Source organism: Polistes dominula, unplaced genomic scaffold (assembly GCF_049000335.1).
Source record: "Polistes dominula isolate Pdom_NZ unplaced genomic scaffold, Pdom_raw_medaka contig_74, whole genome shotgun sequence".
In the NCBI taxonomy this organism is placed as follows: domain Eukaryota; kingdom Metazoa; phylum Arthropoda; class Insecta; order Hymenoptera; family Vespidae; genus Polistes; species Polistes dominula.
The window spans coordinates 1,298,851-1,319,622 of record NW_028300953.1 but is presented as its reverse complement, the minus strand read 5'-3'; the positions used below and the strand labels follow the sequence as shown (position 1 = coordinate 1,319,622).

Genomic DNA, 20,772 nt, shown 5'->3' with positions numbered 1-20,772 from the left:
ATATTTTATTAATTAGAGCCGGTATTTTGATAATTCTATATTACTAAAATTAAAAACTTATTTTTTAATGACATTTTTTGGTAATAAATTACATAAAATGATTCTTATTAAAAATGTTGGTGGGGAAGTGGCGCGCTGGGTGCAAGACAATTATGAGGTCCCTCCCCAAACGCAGACCTCGTGGTGAACTATCTTCAATACGGCCATATTGAAATATTGAATGTCTCTCTTACACAAGGGCTCAAGAGTAGCCGTGAAATTTTCGAATAATCCTCGAAGAAGAGAGGATAAGAGACATGGAGAATCAGTACAGCATTACTGTTACAAATAAATTTGGAAATGCATCTGCTTGGGACGAATCAGAAGATCCACAACTATACTTGCAAAAATTGCAAGAAGCTAAGAAAAAAGATAAGCTCGCCGAAAAGGAGAACAAGAGTAAGCAGACCGAAACACAAAAGCCTGCTGGAAATAAGACGCCCAAAACTCGTGTAATAAAAGATGCCCAACAACAAGTAACTAAAGTGCAAGAAGTTAAGAAAGATCCAGGTTAGTTTATTTCTTAACCATTTCTGGCCTCATGTGCGCGGTATTATGGCCGCCGGTTTTCTCCTCGTGGTCCCATGTGCTTTTCATATATATTTCTTCTCATGATCATTTTTCCTTATCTATTCCACTAGATTTGCTTTTGAGTATTATCTGTAATTAAAACTCTTCACAGTTTTCATACCGATTTTAACTTTAATGCTAGCATATTACATGTAACACAATAGCATTGTTACCATGTATACTTTTCATTTTTCTAATGACTCACATAATCTTATTACTAGGAATAAATAGATATATTCATTTAACTACAAATATTATTCATATTATATTATTTTCTTCTATTTTTATTTCACTATTTTTTGTTTTTCCATTTTTCTTTTTTTCAACAGCATTTCAAGTATACAAATATATTTGAACAGCATACAAGTACAACATTGTAGATTGATTATTTTAAGACTAATTACAACTTTTACAAATGTTTTCAATTACAATAGCATTCTATATTTATTTGTTTTAAACAAATCTTGAGTTTAATAACAGTTACTATCATTCTTTAATTGTTATTATTAATTCGTCATGATGTAACATGCGCGCATACAAAGAACGCTTTCCAATTTATCAAGAATATCATTTCAAGACAAATCTTTTCTTATGTTTTTATAATTTTAATTAAATGTTATATACAATTAAACAATATAAATGTTGCATTTGCATGATAGGTGAAAAGAAAATAACGCAACCAAGAATAACTGGAGGTGATCGTAGCGTTAAGTTCTCTGGGGAATCCAGAGAAGAGCATAACAATAGGCGTAACCGTGAAGATTGCGAAAGAACAATTCGCAACCAAGGAGAAATAAGACGTGGACATAATGGGTTAGTATATTGAATCTATATATTAAATATTTAAAGCTTAATAACATTGTTTATAACATTTGCATATCAATAGATAAAATGATCATTTATTTTGTACTGTTTTATAGCGAAGCTCGTGAAATACGCGAATATCGTAACACCAATGAAAACCAACGTGGTGGTGATTACGGTGATCGCAGAGGACGTGGGGGCATGCGAGGAATGGGCCGCGGACGTGGTGGAAGAGGTGGTGGCAGGGGTGGTTACGATAACCGCGGAAAACGTGAATTCGATCGCCAATCTGGCTCCGATAAAACGTTCGTATTAATATTAATATATTTATTAATTAGTACAATTGAAATGTTCCATTAATTGATTCAATACTAATTCATCATATATATCCTTTTTGTATAAATAGAGGAATCAAACCAATTGATAAGAAGGATGGCGCAGGAAGTCACAATTGGGGTACTCATAACGATGAGATAGAGTAAGTAATAAATCTATACGAGAAAAATCAACTTGATATATACTGCCATGTACATTAAGTCATTCAATTTCTCAATATTTTATCATCAGGGAAAGCTTAAATCAAGAAAATGTTGATTGGGTAAATGAGAAGCCTGAAACTGAAGTTACCCCAACATCAACTGAAGTTAAGGAAGGAGAAACATCGGCAGAGGCTTCAACAGACGAAAAACGGCAAGTGCTAAAGTCACACGAATTGACTTTAGACGAATGGAAACGCCGTCAAAACCGAAGGGCAAAGCCCAAATATAATTTGCGCAAAGCCGGGGAAGGTGAAGACTTGTCCCGGTGGAAGAAGATGTATGCTTTGGAGCGAAAGAAAGAAGGCTCCGAAGAAGAGGAAGAAGTTGAGGAGGAATTCGATGCAGCTGCTGAATTTCCTCAGCGTGCTGGAAGGCAAAAACGTGTCTTAGGCATCGAAATACAATTTAGCGATGCACGACGCGGCACTGGAGGACGCGGTCGAGGAGGACGCGGTGGTCGCGGCGGTGAACGTGTCAACGGCCGTGGATTTGGAAATCGCGATGCTCCCAGAGATGGGGATTCTCGTGGTCCTACAGTAAGTATATTTATACATTTATACATACATATATATATGTATATTTACAATATTTTGTAAGGACGTTCTTTTGTTTTGATAGTTTAACTAACTCAATATGTTATATAATATTAATTGTGTGAATAAATCGTTACAGATGCAGGCGCCTCAAAACGAACAAAGATCACCGCGCGGTCGTCAAAATGCTCCAAAAGTAGATGACGAGAATGATTTCCCTTCTTTGGGATAGAAAGCTTCGTCTTTTGATTATACAATATCCCACTACCACCGCAGCCACCAACAGTACTTTTATGACAGATAAAATTACAATTATTATTACGAATATTATTATCAACCGTCTTACATCAGTGACAATATTATTAATGCATCTTCATACAGTACCTTTTGCAGAATGAGATACGTAATTTGAATAAAACTTAGCGCCCAAAAGCGCTGCTTCATATTGACACATGATTAATTCGTGCAAAGCTTATGTTAGTACAAAAGAATCCAAATAAGATTCTTAGTGCTTACATGAAGATTGACCATATGTAATTGTGAAATATAAAACATAAGTGGCAATATGAGATCAGTGAAGCAGCATATCTGAACGAACGTTGTTAATATAATCGTGAATTTGCTGAAAAAAAAAAAAAAAAAGAAATAAGAAAGAAGTCGAAGAAATTTTTTTCATAAAGACTCGGATTAAGAAATACAAAGTCAAATGCGAGATCCATTTTACATAAGTTGAAATAACTTAAAGACTCTAAATATTGCGACATATATATATATATATATGTATTTATATATATATTATTTCGAAGCAAATATATATATATATATGTATATATACATATACATATACATAATATTACTCTGAACGGAAAGAAGATTTTATCGAAAATGTATGGAAAAAGAAAATAAGTAAAGTAAAGTAAAAGAAAAGAAAAGAAAAAAAAAAGAACAATTTAAGCGAGGTAATCATAAATTTTAATTTTGATGTCGCATTGAGGGCCTAAGAGGAGGCTGAATGCAGCACCGATACGTATATAAAATTACATATGTACGATAACCGTGTAGCTATAAATTTTAAACACCCTTTATGTTTTATAATTTTTATACGGTGTTTGAAAAAAAGCCTTCCTGATCGCAGTTGGCAAGCGACATTGCTTACCGCGCGTAAAACTTAAGATTCCCGAAGCGTATGTTTCTATGTAATAAACGATTCTACTAAAAATGTTTACTTAGCTAAAATAAGTTTGGCTTATAGAAAGACATAGATACTACTTACTTTCCCTTCAGATGTAACCAATTTGAATGTAACGTTTAAGTGATGATTAATATTAGATTACCATACACTGAATGACTACACAGCTTTACAAATGTATAACAAATTTTAAAAAAATAGGAAGCGATTAAACTGCAGTGTAAGGGATGGCAGAATGAATTTGATAATCCGGTACGTGTTATACTTATTCGTAGCGATTGTCATATTCTTAATTATAAATTGCTATATTAGTTATTTACGACAGTTGTTATACGTTTAAATAATACAGCCAATAATTGACGTACACATACACACGACACATCCCGGTCCTCTCCCTCCCCCCCCCCCTTTCTCTCTCTCTCTCTCTCTCTCTCTCTCTCTCTCTCTCCACGATAAGGAATACTTTACGAAGCTATTTGAAAAGCTTAGGTATATGTGTAAATAACATGATATTTACAATAATAAATTGTGACAAGATCAGTCCATTTCATTCGGCCCTTAATCGAAAATAATATATTATGGACCAAAAAATAATATTGAAAACAAAAAAAAAATACAATTTATGTTTCAAATCTACAGGAAATGAAGGAAAGAAGAATGAAAGGTATGTTATGATACGAATGATTTTTTAATATTTTTCTCTCTCTTTCTCTCTCCTTACAAATTACATTTAATCATGTATGCATTAAAAAGAGAAAAAAAGAAAAGAGTACGCATGAAATATTTGATGAAATACTTGAAATAGTTTTAAAAGTCCGTTAACATTAGTATAGAGTAAAGGAAAGAAAAGGAAGGAAGATAGTAGACAAAGAAACAAGATTGTTTCCAATTTGATCCGATGGGAAGCGCTGCGGTAGCGGGACGCGGCGACAAGTGCGAGGGGTATCGGTGATTAGGAGGGAAGAAGAGGAGGAAGAGGAGAGAGAGAGAGAGAGAAGAAGAGAGGGCTAAGCCCGTGAAAAAAGGACGAATGGTAGAAAGAGAAAGGGAGAGGGAGAACAGGAGCGCATGCCGCAGCCACGGCCCCCAACTTGCCCTAAACTCGTGCGAGCAGGCTCTATCGTCGGTCGAATTTTAATGGCGGCTTATTCCCGACTCCCTGTTTAGTGTTGTGTTGTGGAGTGAATCGATGAATACATTGTTCGATTGAATTTTACACACGTGCGGCCTGGGCGACACGAATGAACCCTAACTTATTGTCAAATATATAGACAAAATAAAAGTTTTCAATTTGTGTAAAATACAACGGTGTTCCCATCTTATACACACAAGTATATAGAAAATAATTCGATCGAGGATACAGAGGTTCACGAGACATGGTGCACATCCGCGATGTGCCGTAGCCGTGGCAATTCACCACCACCACCTCTCATCGGATTCTTCAATCTTACAACCGTTTCCTACGTCTTCGTTTTTACGTGGAAAAGGTAATTTTCATTTTGATACATTCGATACGAAATCAAATATGTCTTACGACTTTTTCTTTTTCTTCTTCTTCTTCTTCTTCTTCTTCTTCTTCCTACTACTTTTTTTTCACTTTCCTTTTTTTTTATTCTTTCTTCTTTTCATTCCATTCTTATTTTTTATTCGTGTCGCGATAATATTATATACAAGTGATTGATAATCGTACGTTCCATTTTATGCTATCAAGAGTTTAAATGTGTAAGCGTTTCATCTCTCTTTCTCTCTCTTTCTCCCTTTCTCCTCTTTCTCCCTTTCTGTCTGTCTCTCTCTCTCTCTCTTTTTCTCTAGATGGATAGACGTCTTTCTTTTGTTTTTTTTTTGGTGCTTTTACCCTTTGTTTCATCTAATCATTTTTTTGTTCCCCCCATCTAATAATTCGTATTGTTACGCCAAGGTGATAATCGTAATTCAAGGAAAGAAAATAATCTATGAATACTTGACAAGTTTTTGTATCACGACGGTGGCCGCTAAATTGCAAGAGACATACAAGGTCCTTGCCTTTGTGCAAAGACAGTGGCCTTATAGCTGTCAAGAGAGTTCTGCTGGCCACGTTAATGAAGGGCGGTGCGTGATACGATGTTACCTTAAAAGCGTGGAGCCATCTGCCTTAGTGTGTCTGTCATTAATGTTAAAATCTTTTTAAATGTTTTAACGTGTCATAATATGTCATAATAATTATATTGTTATTTTTTTGTATCATTGATTATCGTATTACTTTCATGATAATGTAATTAACATGTCAGACGATACATCGATTACTTTCACTAATTTCAAACAAATGTAAACATATATTTTATTAAAAAACATGTGTAGAGATCAAATTTACATTGAATTTTTCATAAATTAATTAACAATGAATGTTACATTTCTATTTTTATTATTAAAGTGGGGTTAAGAGAACGTCATGCTAATAATGCTAATAAACAACAATCTTAAATTCTACATTTTAAATGATATGCATACATTTATATAATTACATAAACAAAAAAACAAAATATTTACATATTTGTCTTACTAATTAATTGTTTAAAACTTTGTTTATTTTGATACTTATTTTTGAATTTTGTATTATTGTTTCAGGGGTACCGGACAGTGAGCATCATGTCGGTACCTGGCCATACACATTGCTGGTAGTAACGTGTTCATATTGGCGTTCTACCAGCGGTTATTATACCCTAACTATACCTATTAAGCTTCCTACCCTAGCCTTGCATACGCACAAACGCACACGCCTAGCGTGCGCGCACGTGCTTTGCTAGGTGTCGTATACACACCATGAGATTCCTGGAGTATAGAACATTTTCTATTTCATCAATATTTTCACCTTGCTGCTTGCTGCAACCGTCCTTCCATGGATCATTATTTTCGTCCATGTCTGTTGCCACTTGGTTTTTAGTGGTATTGGTAACTGCAGCAATAGACACCCCTGCTAGTACTACTGTACCACCACAAGAGAATAAATCACCACACATTGCTGCACAATTTCCTGCTGAAGAAAGTCAACAATATGGATTTTATGCCTTAGATCCAAATACAACGAGAGAAGGTGCCCTACGATTTAATCATCTAGCCATAGATCCTGTCACAAAGAGACTCTATATTGGGGCTGTTAACAGACTCTTACAGCTTGATTCAAATCTTAAGCTTGAAGAACATGTTTCAACAGGTAAATTCATCTTTAATGTTTAACATGCATTCTCATTTATACAAAATCTTGATATTCATTTCAAAAGTTTCAATTCGTTTGTTCTTTTTCTTTTTGTTTTTTTATATATTTAGGACCAATATTGGACAATCCTCAGTGTCATGCTACAGGCTGTTCTCCAAGAGATACAACAACATTAATGAACAACGTAAACAAGCTTCTCATTGCTGATCTCGAATCACGGACCTTAATTGCATGTGGTTCTCTTCGTCAGGGTGCTTGTGAAAAGTACAAAATGTCAAACATAACTACTAAGCCAGAATTTATTCCTCTCAGTGTAGCAGCTAATGATGAAACCTCTTCTACGTATGCTTTCATTGGTCAAAGTTATAATCCATGGGGAAAAACAAATATCCTATATGTAGGTACAACATTTACCAACAAAGGAGACTATCGGCACGATGTACCTGCCATTTCGAGCAGAAATCTTCGTAATTTAGAAATTGCTGAATTTTCATTTACCAAACAATCGATAGTATATATAGATGTTAAATATAGAGATCATTTCTTAGTCAAATATGTCTATGGATTTAATGCGAGTGATTACGCATACTTTGTATTAGTACAGAAACAATCTTATCTTCCTGAGCAAGAAGAATTGGGATATACATCTAGATTAGCAAGAATTTGTATAAGTGATCAAAATTATGATAGTTATACGGAAGTGACATTGCAATGTACGGTAGATCTAGGAGATGGAAAACAACATCTTTATAATTTAGTACAAGATGCTAAGGTTGCATCAGCAGGAAGCGATTTGGCAATGCAGCTTGGAATATCTGTTGGTGATCCTGTGTTTGTTTCTGTGTTTTCTCCGAGCAAAGGTATTACAAATGAACCTTTGTCACGCTCAGCAGTTTGTATCTACAGTCTACAGGAAATTGAAACGAAATTTAATGAAAATATTCATATGTGCTTCAATGGTACCATCAAATATCGCAACATGGGTTACGTGAGTGGTCCGATACAAGATGGAAAATGTCCTTCGGCTGGTGTAAGTATAAATATAATATATATATATACGTATTTATCATTTTGACAAATATTCGCATATTTTGTTGTTGTCATCAATTTGTTACAGAATACCGGAAATATTCTTAATTTTTGTGAAGTAGGCTTGAAAATTTCTGGCGTATCACCTATTGTAAGTCAAGCAATTTTACATTTTCCTGATACATTTGTGACTTCTGTGACCGTAGCAAATACAGAAAGCCATACAATAGCATTTTTTGGAACTGACGATGGTGTATTGAAAAAAGTTTTACTTTCTGCAACTGAAGCATTTGTTTATGAAAGCATTGTAATTGACAAAGGTCAAAGATTATTACCTGATACAGCAATCTCTCCAGATGGAGAACATTTATATGTATTGTCAACATCAAGAATTTCAAAAGTCAAAGTAGAACATTGTAGTAGTTATACAAATTGCAGTAGTTGTCTTGATGCAAAAGATCCTTATTGTGGTTGGTGTTCCTTGGAAAAAAGGTAAATACAAATTTATTTATTACTACTCATTGTTTCGCAAATTATTAAACATTTTGTTAATTGTTTATAATTATATTTTATTTCATATAGATGCACAGTTAGAGGTGATTGTCAAAAAGCAAGTCATAGTAGTCCAAGATGGTTGTCCTTAGGCACTGGTCAACAGTGTATTGATTTTGAGCAAGTGTTTCCTGATCATTTGCCTATCAATCAGATGATTACGGTTCAGTTAACAATTAGAACATTACCCGAATTGCCAGCAGGTGCTAATTACAAATGCGTTTTTGGCAATGCAGAACCAATTGATGCATTGATGACTGTTTTTGGCCTTTCCTGTCCTACACCACCTATTTCAGAAAGGCCTAATATAATTGATGGAACTGATCACGTTCTTGTGCCATTATCTGTTCGTTCAAGTGAAACCAACAAAGATTTCGTTTCACGCAATTTTGCATTTTTCGATTGCTCCAGACACACCGTATGCACTGAATGTGTCAAATCTCAATGGGCGTGCAGCTGGTGTGTATATGATAATAAATGTACGCACAATACAAGCTGCCAAGGTATAATATCAGGAGAAAATGTAAGTGTGCTGTTGATATTCCTTATATTTTCTTCTTAAAATCAATTTTTCATATTTTTTATTGTATTTTTATTATGTATAGAATCAAGCACATCTTGCTGCACACGGAGCTCAGTACTGCCCTAGATTCGTACCACAGAAGGAACCTTTGATGTTACCAAACAGTGTACCTAAAGAAATCATTTTAGAAGTTGAAAATTTACCACATCCACAAGTTGGCCACAGTGGTTTTCAGTGTATCGTTACGATAGAAGGAGCTAACTTGAAAGTTCAAGCAAGAGTTGACAGCAGTCGTTTTATAGTTTGTGACAAAACAGTATATTCATACGAAGCATTTACGGGAAAATATAAAGCTGAAGTAACCGTCGTTTGGAATGCCAATCATTACGTAGATCAGACAAAAATAATACTTTATAAATGTGAAGTACTTGGATCCCATAGAGAGCATGCAGACTGTTCTCTCTGTTTAACGAGAGATCCACGATTCGAATGTACATGGTGTGGGAATAGTTGTGTGTATAAACATTCTTGTTTGCATGCATTATTTACAGAATGTCCAAAACCTAGGATAGACATGATCAAGCCCCTAAGTGGGCCAATTGAAGGTGGAACGTTAGTCACCATAGAAGGCAGTAATTTAGGATTAATGAAAAGTGACGTTGAAGGAAAAATACATATTGGAGATACCCCATGTACTTTGATGGACTATGAAGTGTCCGTTCGTATTGTTTGCCGAACAGGCCAACATGAAGCAACGGATACAGCTTCTGTAGTCGTTGGTAATGACGCTGGATTTACAGAAAGTGCGGTGTTGTTTAATTACAAAGATATACGTCTAACTGGTATTTATCCATCTGTTGGTCCACAAAGTGGTGGTACACAACTAGCCATTACTGGTATGTATTTAAATATTGGAAGTACGATATCTGCGTATTTGGATGAACTACCGTGTCACGTGAATGCAACGCAAGCAAGTAGTACAAGATTAACATGCGTTACAAGTAAATCTGGTCGTGTAAGAAGGATTCATAAGTTAACTTTATCCATTGACGGAGCAAATCGTACATTGGTAAATAATCCATTTAATTATACACACGATCCAACTATAATGGAGATCAAACCATTGAAAAGTTTTGCTTCTGGGGGACGAATGATAACCGTTCACGGTACGAATTTGGATACCATTCAAAAACCAGAAATGGAAGTTTATTTTGAAACTGAAATTATGCCAGTTAATCGTACCATTTGTACGGTATTAAATCCAACACAAATGGAATGTCCAAGTCCTAGTGTTGCTGGAAGATTTGTATCTCTTCATCGTAACGAACGTACGGCAACAGGTATTTCACAATCTATGAGAGTTGAATCTCAATTATCATTTAAAATAGCATTTATTATGGACAACGTGGAAAGTGTTAGAGATTTGGAAAAGCACTTTCAAAGTCTTAGAAATCGTTTATTGTACGTCGAGGATCCGAAATTTTTTCCATTTCCACGTAATGTGAAATTGTATAAAGGTGATACTTTAGTAATCGAAGGAGAAAATTTAAATTACGCAAGTGATGAATCTGACGTCAATGTTACCGTTGGTATGATGCCATGTAACGTTACTTCCCTTGCATTGTCTCAATTGGTGTGTACACCACCTGATCAACAACCCGATTCTACCGATGAACTTGGAATAAAAACAGAAAATGGTTTACCCTTGGTAGTAGTACGTGTTGGAAAGAGTTTACGATTTCCTATCGGGTATCTTCATTACGAGGTTATCAAATCTTATCCAATACCACCGGAAGCAATAGCTGGTATCGCTGCTGGTACATTTGGTCTTATATTCTTGTTCATTTTGGTGTTAATCATTTATAGAAGAAAAAGTACACAAGCCGAAAGAGAATATAAACGAATACAAATACAAATGGATACTCTCGAAAGTAACGTTAGAATGGAATGCAAACAAGCATTTGCCGAATTACAAACTGACATGACAGATCTAACAGCTGATCTCGAATCGTCCGGCATACCAACACTCGACCATAAAAATTATATTATGAAAGTCTTTTTCCCTGGTGTTATAGATCATCCAATATTGAATGATCAACGATCACGCAGCAATGTCTCTCGCACAAATTATGATGCTGCAATGGTGCAATTTGAACAACTTATTAATAATAAATACTTTGTATTAACATTTATTGAAACGTTAGAGGCACAAAAGGATTTCAATATACGTGACAAAGTTAACGTTGCTTCATTATTGATGGTAGTGTTAATGGGAAAAATGGAATACGCAACTGATATACTTATGAATTTATTACTTAGACTGATCGAGAAAGCGGTTAATACGAAACATCCACAACTTATGTTAAGGAGAACAGAGTCTGTAGTTGAAAAAATGCTTACCAATTGGATGGCACTTTGTATGTATAATTATTTGAAAGATTACGCGGGTTCGTCGTTATTTTTATTATTCAAAGCTATTAAGCATCAAATAGAAAAAGGTCCTGTGGATGTTATTACACACGACGCACGTTATTCCTTATCCGAGGAAAGACTTTTACGTGAACAAATAGAGCACAGTGTTGTGACGTTGCACGTTGTTCAAGATGATTTGGATGAAAAAATTCAGTGCAAGGTTTTAGATTGCGACACGATAAGTCAAGTGAAATCTAAAATTTTGGATGCACTATACAAAAATACTCCATTTTCGTTAAGGCCGTCCATTCATGATGTAGATCTAGAATGGAGACATGGTCGTGGTGGCCATTTAACACTTCAAGATGAGGATCTGACTACCAAATGTAGCGGCGAATGGAAGAAGATAAATACGTTAGCTCATTATGGTGTCAAGGAATCTGCTGTAATGTCTCTTATTCCTAGACAAAATGATGGCTTTCCTGTTTCTTGTAAACTACCATGTCATGCCTGTAAACCATCCCATTATCATCATCAACAACAACCGATCCATCATCATGGTCATCATCATCATTTACATCGGCATGCAAATCATTGTTCGTCCACTCATCTTCCATCCGCACCAAATCACAGCTTAATAAGTCCTATAATGTATAACCATCCTGTTAGCGGGTGTTATTTTGATTCTCAACATTCACCGCCGATAATAACGGCGAATGGTGACGTCGAGAGTGGGCACGGAGGTAATCAACGATTATACCATTTGGTGAGGCCTATAGAAGAAGTACACTATCCTCCTGGTATGGGTTTCACAAGTAACAAACACCACCATCATCCTGAACGAACGCACAAAGCCATTCCTGAAATATTCTTAACGAGGTTGCTCTCAACCAAGGGCACTGTCCAAAAATTCGTTGACGATTTTCTTAATACGATATTGACGGCTAATGAAGCACTACCCAGTGCTGTTAAATGGTTATTTGACTTACTCGACGAAGCTGCTAAACAACATGGTATTGTAGATCCAGAAGTGGCACACGCGTGGAAATCAAATAGTTTGCCATTGAGATTTTGGGTGAATTTTATTAAAAATCCAGATTTCATGTTCGATATTAACAAGTCTACGACAGTCGACTCCAGCCTCTCTGTAATAGCACAAACATTTATGGATTCGTGTTCCATGACTGAACACAGATTAGGCAAAGATTCTCCGTCAAATAAATTATTATTTGCCAAGGATATACCACATTACAGAGAAAAGGTTGGTCGTTTTTATACGGACGTACAGAGGCTGCCATTAATAACAGATCAAGAAATGTCTAGTGCCATGCAACAATTGAGTGCGTCTCATGCTAATGAATTTGACGTGGTTTTAGCATTGAAAGAACTGTACAAGTATGTCAACAAGTATTATGAACAAGTGAGTTTTATGTTTGTATTTTTGTTTTTATTAATAATGTATTATTATATTTATATCTAATGTAAATATATATTTATTTATTTCAGATCTTAGAGGCCTTGGAGACAGATGCAGGCTGTCGCAAATTACACCTAGCACATAAACTAGAAAACGTAGCATGCACACTCCAAGGGGAAGAGACTAGTGCCTGCTGACACAACCTCCTACTTTCCATCCCAGGACCTATCGACCTCTCCAGAAACACTGACTAGTGCCTCCACTTCATGCATCAGATACACCTCGTTTACATATGTACAAATATACACGCCATGTGCATAACAATGCCGTAAGTATGTGTGATTTTGCTAAGGATAGCCACGTGATAATAGTGCACGGGATGTTGTCATAAATCCTGCTGCAGTGTTTTGTTTGTCTCATTAAAATTGTGCACTGGCGAGATGAGAGAACATGCATAGATATTGACACAAACAAAGTTATATTGGCAATTGTAATCCTTAAACCTAATTTGTAATATAAATATAGAGGTACTTTAAAATGATAAAATGAATGCCTACTGTAAAATATATTGACGATAAGGACGAGCGACTGAAATACTCATTTGAATCTCAATGATAGTGTATGTGTGATATATTGCATGTAAAACTTTCGCACTAGAGATCTTGGCTACTCAAAGATATTGTGCTATAGTACATAAAGAAGACATAGGTTTAAGGATTATAAATGCAAATTAATGGGATTATATATACATATATATATATATATATGATTATTAATTAGAAATTTAAATGTGACTTTTTAAATTCCAATTAACAATAAGTAAAATATCTATGCATGTAATTAAATAAAAAAAAAAATAAATAAATAAAAACAAAACGTATATATACACAACACAATAAATACGTGCAAGAAGAGAACAAGTGTGAAGAAGAAGAAGAAGAAGAAGAAGAAGAAGAAAAAGAAGAAGCCATTGTTTCCATCAGACTGTTTGTACAAAAATGGTGTACGACAGCGAGTAGTCTGTGATCCGAGCACGAGTGGCTATGCCTACTATCTTCATTTACGATACATATAATTATTAATATGTTATATATAAATATATAAATATATATATATATATATATATACATACACATGAAAAATATATGAAGCAAAAATCACGCAACACACACACCTCTTCATGGATTGTAGTGAGCTAGCTAGAGAGAGAGGGACTATATATGTATTATAAGTTGATAAATGAGATCTGTTGAAAGATACAGAATAAGAGATTAATATTAAATTAAAGACAATTAAAAAGTAACTTTAGCGAACAAAAAAATTCAAGGATAAAGAGTTATGTGAGCAGCTCGATCAGTTTATTAGGCCTATCTCTAATACTACGTATGTTCATCATGTTTAAGAAACGTCTCTTTATTTATAAAAAAAAAAAAAAAATCATTGTTTAGAATTCATATTTTGTTCATACTTGTTTTTTTTTTGTTTTTTTTTTTTTAGGCAATCAATATGGATATGATGGAATATTATCGTTGTTGTGTAATTTGCGATCGTCGTTTTCAGAAGAAAAGAAAAAAAGAAAAAAAAGAAAAGAAAAGAAAAAAATAAGGAAAAAATCTCAGTAAGATCATCATCATTGTCATCATGGTGTTTATATTTCATTCTAATTGCATATTAATATGTGGCCAAGATAAAAAAAAAGATAAAATGGACTTTAGTAAAAAAAAAAAAAAAAAAAAAGAAACATTATCTTGACCTCGTATTATTAACGCGTTGAAATTTCAATGATTACAATTTACAAGTCACTATTGTCATTATTACAGCTACTATATTATCATCTCTATCATTATTACACTACTATTCATACTACTACTACTATTATTGCTACTATTACTACTTACTATTACTACTACTATTACTTATATACATATTATTAACACTGATCATTCAATAATGATGATTCTTATCGTATTATTGTTAAGAGAAACCGTATAACAAATGCAACAAAAAAAAATGTTTTATATGATTGGGTATAGAAATAATATACACACACATAGTAAATATATTTTTTTTCTTTTTTATTTTATTATTTGATTAGGAGAAGACAACAACAGTATTGAACAAAATGTGTATATTTGTCAAGAAGCACTTTTTTTTCATCATCCATTTTATCAGATATATATATATATATAAATAAAAATAAGAAAGTCACTCTATCGATGATGCTCTAAATGCATTTAACACGTTAACAAGCGACGGGGTGTACCACCGGTGGTACATTTTTATCTGTCCCATGGGACGGGATGAGCCACCGGTGGTACATGCAGAATTGTTCCATCGGGCGAGATGAGCCACCGGTGGTACACGGCCAGTGTCAATCTAATAAATAAGTGATTATTGTAACTATCAAATTTATTTACATATTTATATACATAGGAGAACTATTTATTTTTGTGAATTTATCCGAAAACATTGTATACACAAAGCCGGCTAATTGTCGCAAAGAGTCGCCGGTAAAATGTCGTAATCGCGTTTGGCTTCTTTTTGCAGCTATGATGATGGGGCCCCCACGCATTCTGACAATTTTCTGTAACATTTCCTGCAATGCCTGGATATCTCTTTATAAAATGAAGGTTGCTATCCTTTATTTGTCTTATTGACATTTCTTCAGTTGTTAATAATTTCTGAATAATTTTGTTCCTAAATTTCAAAATACTCATTTGACCACTATCTCATGTTTTGTGTATGTAATACGCATTTACTATTACTGTTCCGCAAAGTAGCTGTATTGTAGCTATACCATTTCACTGTTTTTCTTAAGCAACTGTAATAAGATGCCATTTGATTCGATATCCAAGTCAATTGTTATAATGCAGCTACGGTTCATGTACCACCGAGGGCTCAGCCCGCTCTAATGGGATCGAGTACGAAAAACAGCCTCGCCCCACGACGCGGCTGGTGAATTCAGGCCCCGTCGCGAACGTGTTAAAAACAATTTTTTTCTTAAGCAACTGTAATAAGATGCCATTTGATCCGATATCCAAGTCAATTGCTATAATGCAGCTACGGTTCATGTACCACCGAGAGCTCAGCCCGCCCGATGGGATCGCGTACGAAACACAGCCTCGCCCCACGGTGCGGCTGGTGAATTCAGGCCCCGTCGCGAACGTGTTAAAAAGAATTTTTTTGTTGTCGTTAACAACAACGACATGTACACATAGTATTCCTTTATAAATGCATTTTATGTTTAGTTTAATACATATATATAAGACTGGCTTTTTTCTTTTTTTAAGTAACATTCTTGAGATGATCGTTCAATTCATCTCTTAACTTGTATTATTCCGAACAAAAGAAAGAATTTAATGAAACAATTCAGCGCACACTGCCAAGGCTTTCTTAAATGCGCTAAAATTATCAAAAATTCTCAATCAGTTTGACAAGAAATAATAAAAAGAAAACAAAAAAATAGAGGAAGTTTGATGATGTTTTGTCAGTGGTAGGCCTAGGGAATATCTGGGGGCAAAAAACATTCTCTTGTACTTAAACAATCCTTTCAACCCCTTAATTGTATTTCAATTAATCTCAAAGTCCCCCGGAATCATCCCTCCCCTGCGACATTAATTAATTCATATTATCTCACACTATTATATGTATTGTATTTATTTATATTACAAAACAGACTAACTCTCTTTCTCTATAATTAATTAATTAATTAATTATTATTATTATTATTATTATTATTGAAATGTGCGTTAATCTGTACACTCTGCATCAAACATATTTGTTCGCATCATTTTTTGTTTGTTTTACATTTCTCTGTGCGTATATTTGTATCAAATTGAGTGCAAGATTGTATTTGTATGTATGTGTATACACATGATCTTTATTTTTATTATTATTATTATTATTATTTTAAGAAATCTCTTTTTTTATTTTATTTTTTTTATTTAAATTGATTATTATATATATATTCTCGAAAATTATAAACCATTCGAATTTAATATACTCAAAACACACAACAAAAAGAAAGAAAAGATGGTGGTTATTGTGAAAATACGAGAGTATCGTTAGTATTATTTTTGTAAAACGCATACATTCGTATGAACAAATGAGATATATATATATATATATGTATGTGTGTATGATCCCTTGTTCGCGAAAATATTGTAAAAAAAAAAATAACGAAAATATGAAACAAAAATAATGATACTTATTATATGTATGCTAAATCTTATTCTATCATACATTTTAACGTGAGCCTTTTCGTTAATAAGACAAAAAAATTTCATTAAGATTAAGACAAAAATATTTGATAATTTAATTATTATCTACAAATTCTTAATGATAATTATTATTTGTCAAATAATTTATTTTTTTTTCTTCTTTTATTTGTATTATTTTGTTCCTTCTTTTTTTTTTTTTTGTCTTTTTTGTAAACTTCAAAATAGATCTGAATGTGTTTTAATTTAAATTGCATTTCTATTAGGTCGAGTCATAAGTAACTTCCGATGCGACTATGTAAAATCTATTTTTCGTATTTATCTACTATAAGTCATCGAAACAAACGAATTTTTGATATCACTGTATAGATGAAGATTCAGTTAGTCTTTTGTTAACTTTTTTATACAGTCAATTTTACATTTAACCATTTTTCTTAACCACTGCATGCCCACCACCATATGCACCACCAAAGTGCATGTAATGCTTTAAGAATTGAAACAAGGCATTTCTATAAGTCATCGAAACAAACAAATTTTTGATATCACTGTATAGATGAGGATTCAGTTAGTCTTTTGTTAACTTTTTTATACAGTCAATTTTATATTTAACCGTTTTTCTTAACCACTGCATGCCCACCACCATATGCACCACCAAAGTGCATGTAATTCTTTAAGAATTGAAACAAGGCATTACTATAAGTCATCGAAACAAACAAATTTTTGATATCACTGTATAGATGAAGATTCAGTTAGTCTTTTGTTAACTTTTTAATACAGTCAATTTTACATTTAACCATTTTTCTTAACCATTGCATGCCCACCACCATATGTACCACCAAAGTGCATGTAATGCTTTAAGAATTGAAACAAGGCATTACTATAAGTCATCGAAACAAACAAATTTTTGATATCACTGTATAGATGAGGATTCAGTTAGTCTTTTGTTAACTTTTTTATACAGTCAATTTTACATTTAATCATTTTTCTTAACCACTGCATGCCCACCACCATATGTACCACCAAAGTGCATGTAATGCTTTAAGAATTGAAACAAGGCATTACTATAAGTCATCGAAACAAACAAATTTTTGATATCACTGTATAGATGAAGATTCAGTTAGTCTTTTGTTAACTTTTTAATACAGTCAATTTTACATTTAACCATTTTTCTAAACCATTGCATGCCCACCACCATATGCACTACCAAAGTGCATATTCGACATGTAATGCTTGAAGAATTGAAACAAGGCAATTAGCACTAAGGTGGCAATTGAACAAATATACAGCGTATACAGTGTAGAACTGATAACTGATAGGACAGTCAGAAATTGTTTTGTAAAATTCCGTTCTTAAGATACAATCTTAAAAGATGAACAACCGAGTGGCAGGACGTATTTCCGACTTTGGTGAACCTTTTAAAGGTAATATTGGAACAAAATCCAATAGATACGTTGAACAATTGCAAAGAGTGCAAAAACAAACTCCATGAAAGGTGTCTTGCATTTTTATCAGTCGCAGAAACACCATTGTTTGTTTCATAAAACAACGGAAGTTATTTATGACTCGATCTAATATTTGCATTTAAGTAAGAAAGAGGAAGAAAGAAATTCAAGAGAGAGAGAAGCGTGTTTTGTTAATATTATTATTATTATTATTTTTTACATTTATTTTTTAGAATCGTGTACATATAATATATTGAAAACAACACATAAACCGTCTATACTTATATAATTCTAGTTTATATAAAAAAAAAAAAATAAATAAATAAATAAATAAATCAACGATTTACCAACCAACGCGGCATTATTATATGAACTATAATTGTAAACGTACAATTTTATGGATAAACAAAAAAAAAAAAAAAGAAGAAAAAAACTATCCATAAATATTAACTCTTTATCTGCCCTTACCCAAGTAAACGAATATATAAAGAAATAAAATTAATGATGGTAGTAGGATAGTAATGAATGATGATAATGATATTTAATTGCAATGATAAGAAGATTTATCGCTTTCGATAAAAGAAAGAAAGAAAGAAAGAAAGAAAAATCAAAGAGCGTCCAATTTTTTCACAACGCTCGTTAGAAATAGTACGAATAATATATTTTTCATTCCTTAATGGCGTAAATAAAAACAAAAGAAATAAATTAATAATAATAATAATAATAATAATAATAATAATAATAGTAATAATGATATTTAAAAAAAAGAAAAGGAAGTTTAATTTTACTTTGGTGTGTGGCAGGTAATGCGTTAAAAAACAAAAAAAACAAAGAAAACATTCAAAGAAGCTAAGAGAGAAAGAGACAGAGAGAGAGAGAGAGAGAGAGAGAGAGTATGATTAAAATATTTTGTTGGTTTAAAATGACAAATAAATTTGTAATAAATAGGAATAATGACTGTTCGTTGTAGTATGGCTTTTGGAATGTGACATTCAACAATCCTTAAATGCATTTTTAATTGCTTCATTCACTTTGACTGCCAAATAATATTAAATATCTTCAGATTTATTATATATATATATATATATATTAATGAACAATTAGAATTTTTTCATACTAAAAAAATTGAATTTTTTCTAATCGTGAAGAATTATAAATCTTTAATCCGAGTTTTTTTTTAATTCAACAAAAAAAGAAGAAGAAGAAGAATAAAAATAACACGCTTAAAAGATTATTGATACAGAAAATAATTAAAAAAAATATATATATATATATATAAAATATACTTTATTAAAAATTAATATTATTTATATTATTTATAAATATAATAATATTATAATAATTAATTATAAGTTATAATATTATATATTATATTATTATAATATTAATAATATTATAGTATAATTTATATATATATATATATAATATTATAATAATTAATTATAATTTAATATTATTTTTATATATAATAATAATAATATTTACTCTTAATTCTTCTTTTTATATTTTTGAATCTCATTTTCCTTCTTTTTTACTTGAATCTCACTATTTTTTTTTCTATACTTAAAAAACTTGTGAATATATAATATATAAATATATATATAAATATATAAATATAGAAACGTACAGATTAACGTACATAAATAAAAGTACGCATATATATATATATATATATATATATATATATATATATATATATATGTATATGCGTATTTAATGAAAAGAAAAATTAAAATTAAAATTACAATTAAATTTAAATAATAATCTTCTCAGTTAATACCAAAAAAAAAAACAAAAACATTAACGAGAGATCATCTCATTGGCTATAACACGATAGGTGTTCGTTCTTTTTTTTTTTTTTTTGTAATAAATAAAAGAAAAGAAAGACGTTCAACATTCGTAGCAACAAAAAAAGAAAAAGAAATGAAAAAAATGATCTGCAATGTGACATTGAAAAAATATTACTATTCATAAATAATTTATGAATAGTATTGAAATAAATTGCTATTATAAAATATTTCATGTATGTACAATAATTTGAAAAAAAAAAAACACAAAAAACAAAAAACGAAAAAAAGAGAGAAGGACAAAGAAAAATTTCGATTAAACTGCGATAATGTGTGTTATCCAAATTGGATAGATAAACTTCTTCTTGACCATAAAAGAAAAGAAAAGAAAAAAAAATGACAAGATAAGATAAGAAGAAACAAACTGGACGACGATATGGTCGTGAGAGAAGTTTTTTTTTTTGGGATATTTTTCTTATAGATATATGTGCGACAGTCAACTCCATCCATCAGAAAAGCTTTGTCA

General features: G+C 32.4%; 2 protein-coding genes across 3 annotated transcripts; both read left to right on the top strand.

The window, feature by feature from the left end:
* Positions 1 to 166: 166 nt before the first annotated feature.
* On the top strand, positions 167 to 3,993 carry LOC107064420 (vasa intronic gene). Its single transcript, XM_015317094.2, has 6 exons — positions 167 to 549; positions 1,269 to 1,422; positions 1,530 to 1,718; positions 1,820 to 1,891; positions 1,981 to 2,488; positions 2,625 to 3,993. Exons 1-6 carry the CDS (start codon positions 297 to 299, stop codon positions 2,715 to 2,717), a joined length of 1,269 nt encoding a protein of 422 aa, XP_015172580.1. The 5' UTR covers positions 167 to 296; the 3' UTR covers positions 2,718 to 3,993.
* A 153-nt stretch (positions 3,994 to 4,146) lies between these two features.
* PlexB (plexin B) lies at positions 4,147 to 19,296 on the top strand. Of its 2 annotated transcripts, none has more exons than XM_015317096.2 (7): positions 4,147 to 5,161; positions 6,279 to 6,864; positions 6,978 to 7,897; positions 7,985 to 8,388; positions 8,479 to 8,971; positions 9,054 to 12,803; positions 12,890 to 19,296. In XM_015317096.2, exons 2-7 carry the CDS (start codon positions 6,474 to 6,476, stop codon positions 12,995 to 12,997), a joined length of 6,066 nt encoding a protein of 2,021 aa, XP_015172582.1. In that variant the 5' UTR covers positions 4,147 to 5,161; positions 6,279 to 6,473; the 3' UTR covers positions 12,998 to 19,296. The 2 variants fall into 2 exon arrangements, with proteins under 2 accessions (XP_015172582.1, XP_015172583.1); XM_015317097.2 differs by having other exon boundaries at positions 4,147 to 5,762.
* Positions 19,297 to 20,772: the final 1,476 nt, after the last annotated feature.

Excerpts from the sequence above, each read along its gene's own strand:
- PlexB (XM_015317096.2), top strand. The coding sequence starts at position 6,474 with ATGAGATTCCTGGAGTATAGAACATTTTCTATTTCATCAATATTTTCA. Across the intron at positions 6,865-6,977 it reads TGAAGAACATGTTTCAACAG|GACCAATATTGGACAATCCT; the intron begins GTAAATTCATCT and ends TTATATATTTAG. Across the intron at positions 8,389-8,478 it reads TGGTGTTCCTTGGAAAAAAG|ATGCACAGTTAGAGGTGATT; the intron begins GTAAATACAAAT and ends TATTTCATATAG.
- LOC107064420 (XM_015317094.2), top strand. The coding sequence starts at position 297 with ATGGAGAATCAGTACAGCATTACTGTTACAAATAAATTTGGAAATGCA. Across the intron at positions 550-1,268 it reads AGAAGTTAAGAAAGATCCAG|GTGAAAAGAAAATAACGCAA; the intron begins GTTAGTTTATTT and ends TTTGCATGATAG. Across the intron at positions 1,892-1,980 it reads ACTCATAACGATGAGATAGA|GGAAAGCTTAAATCAAGAAA; the intron begins GTAAGTAATAAA and ends TTTTATCATCAG.